The 8,137-nt window shown below is 35.3% G+C and overlaps 1 protein-coding gene across 1 annotated transcript in view; it reads right to left on the bottom strand.

The window, feature by feature from the left end:
* Nucleotides 1-7,185: 7,185 nt before the first annotated feature.
* Nucleotides 7,186-8,137, bottom strand: part of GEM (GRAM domain family protein) — a 3,347-nt gene continuing 2,395 nt past the window's right edge. Inside the window, exons 3-4 of the mRNA XM_021419040.2 lie at nucleotides 7,840-8,111; nucleotides 7,186-7,659 (exon numbers count right to left, since the gene is read on the bottom strand). Coding sequence (XP_021274715.1) covers nucleotides 7,471-7,659; nucleotides 7,840-8,111 — 461 coding nt within the window. The 3' untranslated portion in view covers nucleotides 7,186-7,470. The remainder of the gene's footprint in view (nucleotides 7,660-7,839; nucleotides 8,112-8,137) is intronic.

An 8,137-nucleotide genomic window follows, 5' to 3' on the forward strand; every position in this document is an offset into this window, starting at 1 on the left:
CAGAGCTAGTCATAATGAAGACCACTTCTTTGATGGCACAAAAGGTTACAAGGGTGTCTTTCAAGCAGTAGTATTCTTCTTCTTTTCTTTTGTTGGTGTTCTAAACTCAGTTTTCAAAGAGATAAGAGAGTGTACCAGACATTTTCCACCCCCACCACCATTTCCTTGGTTGACATTTGGTATATGGATAAAGGTAACCTCCTTTTATCTTCTACCTCCCCTCCCCTATACATTCATCATTGCTTTTCATTTTTCATTCTTCTATAATATTGAACATGTTCCTACATGTTGGAAAACACTGAATTTCCTTTCAGTCCAGGAAGAAAGAAGAGTTACATTAATGGGCACTTGGAATGGTTTTCTCCTTATTTTTTAATGAAAATATTTTTACATTCGGTATAATATGAGATAAATAAGACTCCAATTTATGACTAAGTTCTGTTCAAATCTAAACCTATGTTACCTAGACATGGCAGAGAGTGTCATGGACATATGTGTATGTGACTGACAAAGTATTGTCACATGTTATTGATAATTTCTTTTTTAATATATATAAAATTATATCCATATGAATTTAAAGTATCCAAGAGTACATTAAAGTAATATAAAGAGTATGTATAAATAGGTCTAAACCTAGACCATTTGATATAGCCAAAGTGGTAGAATTTGATGTATGTATATTTTAATAGCAATTCACACACTTTCTTCTCTCACCTTTAAATTCTTTTTATTTTAAGATTTTCAACGACGACAACATTTCAACTTCAATCTGCACTGCGTATATAAAGTTTGTGAATCCAGTTTGAACATTGAAACTGGATTTGTATGGACGATATACACATTCAACTTCATGTCTGCCTGATCTATCTTAAGTTTGATTTCAAACAGCTATTCCCAACAGGACTTATGTCTAGTCAATTTTGAATTAAATGGATTTGTCTTGAATTTGGGTGATACAACTTTTGAGTGAAGTTGGGGGTTTCACTTTTCTTCTGGTTTTTGTTGGGCATTTTATGGCTTTTTCAACTGTGTTGGGAATTCTTTTTTTTATCTGAAAAGCATAGGAGAATTTCATTAATCAGGGGGTGGAAGATCCCCTCCCAATCATCGGACAAAGAAGCATCGAGGGTCAGAAAGATGGTTTGATTTGGTATGCTCAACCTATTGATATTCCTCCCAAGCCATCCTCCTACTACCCTTTCATTATCAATATAAATTTTACCTTGTCTTATGTATATTGAGTTTACGAAATAACTACCTACAGATGGGTCAAGAGATGTATAAGAAAAAAGCAGTACATTATTTTTGGTTCATGTGAGGAAGCTCGAGAAGGGGATTCAAACCTTGGGTCTTGACTCCCCTATAAAGAGAGAGAAATATTACTAGACTAAGCTTACCATTCAGCAATACATAAAGTAAAGAGAATGAATGTACATGCTAGCGTTGTTCAATTTCCCTTTTCAATGTTGCTTGCATGTGAGCGAGTAGGAGGGCTTATTGTCTGGAGATCATGGCAATGGCAATAGGGGCAAGGCATGGGCTCTTTTTTGCTCAAGAGAGATGCAAAAGCTAGGGTAAGAAATCAATCACCTACTAAATTTGGGCTGACAATGTCAAATGCTTCCTCCACTGGCATCCAGCTTGCACCTAAACGAAAGATATTCTCTTCCGAGACTGTTCATAAATTCTTGCGTGCATTTGAAAATCCTTATCCATCCCTCTTTGCAACAATGATAAGGGGTCTAATTTATGACACTTGCATCAAATGCCCTTGTGCTTTTCTGCAATTGTGTTTTGCCCCATTGCAACCGTATCTGCCAAAGATTTGGTATTCAAAATATGGGATAGATAATTTGCTCAATCCTTCTAATCAAGGTAAGTTTAAAGTCTAAATCTTTTTTTTTTTTAATCAAATTCCCAAAACACAATATCCTCTTTTTGTTTCAGTTTCACATTAAGTTCTATCCCTAAATTATTTTAATGTTGAGTCTTCGAGTCTAAGATCGATGCTGAAATGTATATCGCATCAAATTTACAATTAAATTGTTCATGACAATAGATTCGTATCGATATTCATGTAATCGCTTGTGACAATAGATTAATTAAATTATATTTTTTTTTAAAAAAAAGTCATATCCCAAAAAGTAAGCATCTTGAAATTCACATTTCTTAGACTAACATCCATTTTTCAAATGATATGTTGATTTTACTTTGCACGCTTCCGCCTGTTTCACCTAAGCAAAGACACTGGTTCCCTGTTTTGTCTTTGCAAAAACATATTTCTTCCTGTTTCACCTTACAAACAGAAAGACATTTGACCTTGAAACAGTAAAAGGGAAAAATATGCTCAGGAGTGAACAATTGATATAATTATCTTGCTTTTAGATGTTCTTATTATGCTTGTGTTTGCATCTTGCAACGTTATTTATCTAAGTACCCTTTGAAAGGAAAAGTTAGATGGTTGGAAACTAAAAGAATGAGCACACAAGCAAGCATTTCCAACACAAGCTAGGTGGAAATGATTAGAGTTTCTAAAGCAGCAATCAATTAGTATCAGAAAAAGGCTAAGTGATTGATTACTCAGCTAATTAACTTTCAAATGGCTAATTATAAAATGGGTTCTAGTTTAAAACAACTTAGCAGCCGGGGCCAAAGGAAATGAGAACATATTGGAATAGCTAAAGAATGTGAAATCTAACTATAAGAAAGACATGATGGCCTAGCTAGGCTAAAAAAAACAAAGGGTCTAAAAAGGTAACCGACATTGCTCTAAATCTTTTTGGTTTGATGGAGGAGTAAACTAGAGATTAAGAACATGCTAGTGTTGATGTTGATGATGAAAGGATCAGAATTATTTGATGCAACAGTGGAATGGCATACTTTGTGAGGGATTTGTTGTAAGACACCATACCAATCATGACTTTCAAATAATTACTGTGATACTGTTTTAAAATGAAATGCTTGCACCCCAAGATGATTAGCACTTTAACTTTCCTTTTCTAAGAGTTATGCTTAAAGAAAAAGTGATCCTGAGGTGGTCCAATATAATCACAAATTCTCTATATGCCTTAATTGCATTGCTCTTATTGTATTTACTTCAGCCTAAAGAGCATGCTTGAAAAGAAAATAGGAAATCAATTCGCTTAGTGCCGTATTAACCAAAATTTTTTATTTAGAATTAAATTACTTGTGGAAAAAGATGACCAAGCATCAAAAATGAATCTGTCTTCTTTGTTTTATTTATTTTTTCATAATTGGGGGAGGGAAATAATGTACTAACTAATGAACCAAATATTCGGATGTATCTTCTTTGTACTTGTCTATACATAGCATCAAGAATGTAATATTAAATTCATTTTGGGTTCAAGTCCTCCTTTCTTTTTAAATAACAAAAAATACAATATTACAAAAAAAAATTTTAGAAGGGAATGAGTATTAAGAGAAAAAAATGAGTTTTATTTTTTTTTTATTTCCTTTTCTGATATCCAAAAGCATGCTATAAATAGAAAGAAGTTGATTCATGCTTTTAAAATCACCTTATTTTTGGATGTAATGCCCCAAAATCCTAGAAGATCCAAGCTGAGCCCCCTTTTTTTATTTTTTTTTATTTTTAAATACAGTTGAAGGAAATTTATTGACGATTTTAAAATTTCACAACGAAAAATAATTTTCTCCAACCTTATAAATCAACATTTAAATATTTTAAACAAAAAGATAATAATTAAACAATTTCTCACCATTGTAACTAAAGAGGATTTTCATAGAATTCTACAAAACACCTTTCCACAATCTTAATTATTAGTTTCCCTAATTTATTTCTCACTTTATATATATATCATTATTATTTTTGGCTTCCACAATGAAAACAATCTGCATCGAAATGACCCATTGTGTTCTTGTTTCCCAAATGAGAATTGAGCTGGTGCCCATTGTTTTCCTCAGGCAAATTTGTCTAGCAAGTATGAGTCTTCGGGTTAAGCTAGCCTCCCCCTAAAATGGTGGTGTTTTCTTCTCAAAATTTCACTTTAAAGAATGTGATTAGAAAAATCATGATATCAATGCGAAATGACATCCAGGCGTGCAAATAAAAGATATTCTTTGTCTCTGTGGGTCACCTAATCAACCTTTCATTCTTTTTCTCCTCTTTGCCACAGTTTTGTTATTGAAACTCATTGATTGTGACATGATTATAGGGTCATAATTAGCATCAATCTAATTAAGATTAGGCACACTACTTCTACGCCGACACCCTAAAATGTTTTTAAAGTCAATGATTAAGAAAGAAATACCAAAAAAATCCAAAGGGCCCAAGTTTGCCATATGACCCAGCTTTGATGCCACTGCCTAAAAGTTCATACAATTGAATTCTTGGGCTACAACCACCGGCCTATGTTAAAAGGAAATTCTACGTCTTTGGGCCCTGCAAGAATTTGAGGGAACACTTAACCGAGAATTTTGCCTTTTTTGTTAATCTTCGTTTTAATAAGTGTAAAAGGGTCAGCTCAAGGGAATGTTTTCCACTCTAAAAGGTTTCCATGTTCTTCACGGTTTATTCTTTAGAGTCCAATCAGGGAGGGCCAAAATGCTGTGGAAACAAGGACAATGACCATTTTGTTTCCATAGTCATCAGCTTAATCATTGTCTCTGTGATTAGGGTCATAATGGCAATCCACTAACTTGGAGAAGCATTAGTTGGTTCCTAAAAGGCCATTGGGTCTGTTACCTATTCATATTTCATGCGACAGGATCATCTAATGGATTTGCTTAGTTTTCAAATTAGTGAACATTCTCGACAATATTCTTTGTGGGTTACAAAAAGTAACAATGTTTGTTGTGAACTAAGACTCCAACCTCCTTCCTTTATTTTCAAGGAGACATGCATACCATTATAATTTGAATTAGCTGCACCAGATCATTGACTTGAAGGTTCAGATTCAGAGGCCCAAGATGAGGATGCTAGTGCCGGTGGTTTGAGATAATCAATTTGCAATGCTAGCCATGAACAAGTTTGGCTTTTGATTAAACAATAACCCTCTTCATATTAGCATCAAGAAAAGGGGATTTTACTTGAAATAAATATTAGTAAATTGGGGCCGGAACAAAAGAAAAAAGTGTCGAGTTTGCTGGTTAAATAAAATCCCATTACCGCAACAAAGAAGGTACTTGAAAGTAGAGAAAAGATGCTTCTAGTTGTAGACTAGAAAATTTGATAGGCTAGGTTAGTATAACCAAATTTAGAGATGCGTAAGATAACATTATGGGATCCAAAATCATTAGCGATGATTTAGAAAGTAATTCAGCAGCCTGCTTACAACATCATATTCTATCAGTGTATCTTCATTATAGAGAGTCCTTATTGTTTAAAAGATCTAGCATTGCTTTATAGAAAGGAAGTCGTCACCAAGAATTGGGACATCTTGGAAGCAATAGAGATTAAAAATATATGTAACACAGGGATGCCTAGGGTTATCCACGAATCTCTAAAGTTCATTGCAGGAACTCTTGGTAATTATAATACCTATGCTTTCAGACCGGGGGAGGAGTAAATCATGAGATTAATGTCAGAGTCTGAGTCACTTGCACGAATCAATTACATATTTGCGTAATGAAAGTGCCAACGTGGAATAGGTCGTCATTTTGAGAATATTTGTAAATTATACAAAGATTTTATGTGTCTTAGACTAGCTAGTATGTTTTCAATGCATATCAAGGAATTCAGAGCCCCTAACTCTTTTGTACTTTAGACTGCGACTACCATTATGCTAGTCAACCACTAATTTTCAATACAAGGCTTGTTGGACTCAAGCAGAATACTGAACTATACTTGAATCCTTCGTTTATCCACCCCCAATCCCATCCCATGGTTTCTGGGTGTCATAATATAGGAAATTACTAGGCCTGCAACTGCTGAGCTCTTTTGTTTAGGGTTGGATGCTAGCATAGGATAATTCATTTTTCTGGTTTTTATGTTTCCTCCTCTGTTTGGACTGTTTTCAATCTTCTTGAGTGTCGTTGTTCTCTCAAGCCAGAGGGTAGGATTGTGCAGCAGAAATCTCGAGAGGTTACACCATGTTCCCGTTTTTTCATGATGGATGATTCATGAGGTGACTCTGATTCTGCTTTGGGTACTGACTTCTTTGGGTGATGCGTGTTTTGACATGGTCTAAGGAAATATCGAGTAGGGGGAGCACAATCAAATATGCAATGCTGTTGATGGTATGTGCTTTTTCTGAGCTGGTGTTGCGAGATTGTCTCTGTTTTGATCTCTTATTGTCGGCTTGTTCCGTGTGCCTTGGCTATGGTCTGTGCTGACATGTGCAGCTAACGAAAGGGAGACACGGGCATAGTTTATCTCTGGTGTGTGGAATGAAAGGGAGGCAAGTGTGGGTTTTGGCCTTGTCAAATTAATAACATGAGCAACCCTTATTGAACTCTCTTATCCATTGTTTTGCTGATGGAGATCTTGTTTTGGTTTGGAAATTAATGATAGGGAAGGCCATGATTATGATTTTGGTCTAGATGTACAGTTTGCTTGAAATTACTCTGACAGGACAGACCCTTGAGGCTTGGTGGAAAGTTTTTTGGTTAGCCAGGAAGCTGCTTTAGTGGGGCTATTGCCCGAACTGGGTACTAGGGTGATGACTCTGGCTCTTTTCTTTATCATTCAGTGGCTGTTCTGTTGGGTTTTGTTGTAACTTTGGCATATCCATAGCACATTTCATGCTAGGGACTTGACTTGTCCTGCATGATCTGACCATGCTACAACCAGAAAATGGGTAGTTTTTGTACGCTTCTCTTTAAGCAATGAAATCATCTTTAAAGCTTTTCAAAAAAAGAAAAAGACAAAAGCCCGCAACTACCAGCATAAAAATTGGTCGTAAAACTTAAAGTCAAAGCTCAAGAACCAATATTTTTAACCCAAAACTAAAATATGCCCACCTAGCAGAATTTTTATATATATATATATATATATATGATGTCACAAAGAGATCTGCAGATACTCAACTACATGGCAAAAAGCAAGCATCGTTAGGGCATCAGACTTCAGGGATAGGATCTCCACCTTATTAATCTAAACCTATTCAATAAGGTAGTTGGATGCAGCAAACAAGGGCAAAACAACTCGACTGGAAAAGAAAAAGGGAAAACTAATTGGAGAAGAAATACAAAATGGAACAACCAGACTCACAAAAATATTCTGTACGATATTTTAAGTCATGGATTATAGCAAAGTGAAATTACAACCAGATGACCTGTAAATAGAACATATTCATTATATTTTTTTTTGTTCTAACTGCAATTCATATCCAGATATAAAACTCTACAGTTACCTAAATTTTCATTTCCATAGAACATTGAAGAGTTTCCAAAGGAGCATGTATTATCAAATGCTTCCAAGCAGTACAGAGGAACTGGTTGCACGATAAAACATCATACAACAAAGTGACGGTTATGCCAATAGAAACAGTATCACACAGATTGTAAGCTATGGACTTGCAAAGCTTCCTGTAGGCATTTAACGGCACCATCGTAGTTCAGGAAGCCCATGAACCAAAATTCATGACTGTCAACAGAGGTAACTTGGAGGTACTTTTCAGAAGGATTGACTCTGCTTGTTGAAGGATTAACTGCTTTAAGTTGATGTAATGGGATAACTACCTGTTTAAGCAGATCAAAGGATGTCAAGAATAACAACTGGGTAAGGTTCTATATAATAAACCAGTATGCCTAAAGTTATTGAATAGATGCAACTTGAACATCTAGAATGGAGTTTAAATAAGATCTCAGTACTACCAATCTCTTTCTAACTGCAAGCATGTAATGCTAATTGCAACATACCTTATAGTAGCTCCATTCAGTCTGGCTACCATTTTTATAGGAAAGTGGACTGTCACTACAATAAGCAAGCTTTGCTGTAGATACATATAAAACTCCCATGACAGGACCAGCTGATGTGGATAAGTAACATGCAAATGAATTTTGAAGTCGCTCTTCAGGAACTGTTTCAAAAGTTTGTCTGAAAATTTTCTCATAGCCACCTTCTGCTAAAACCTTTGTTCCCTGAGCAATTCTTCCCATGGCAGCCTCAGCAAAACTCGGGCTTGTTTTTACTAATTTAAGAAAAAGAGGGAAAAAC

The sequence above is a fragment of the Theobroma umbraticum genome, unplaced genomic scaffold (assembly GCF_002168275.2).
Source record: "Theobroma umbraticum cultivar Fairchild unplaced genomic scaffold, ASM216827v3 scaffold_44.0, whole genome shotgun sequence".
NCBI lineage: Eukaryota > Viridiplantae > Streptophyta > Magnoliopsida > Malvales > Malvaceae > Theobroma > Theobroma umbraticum.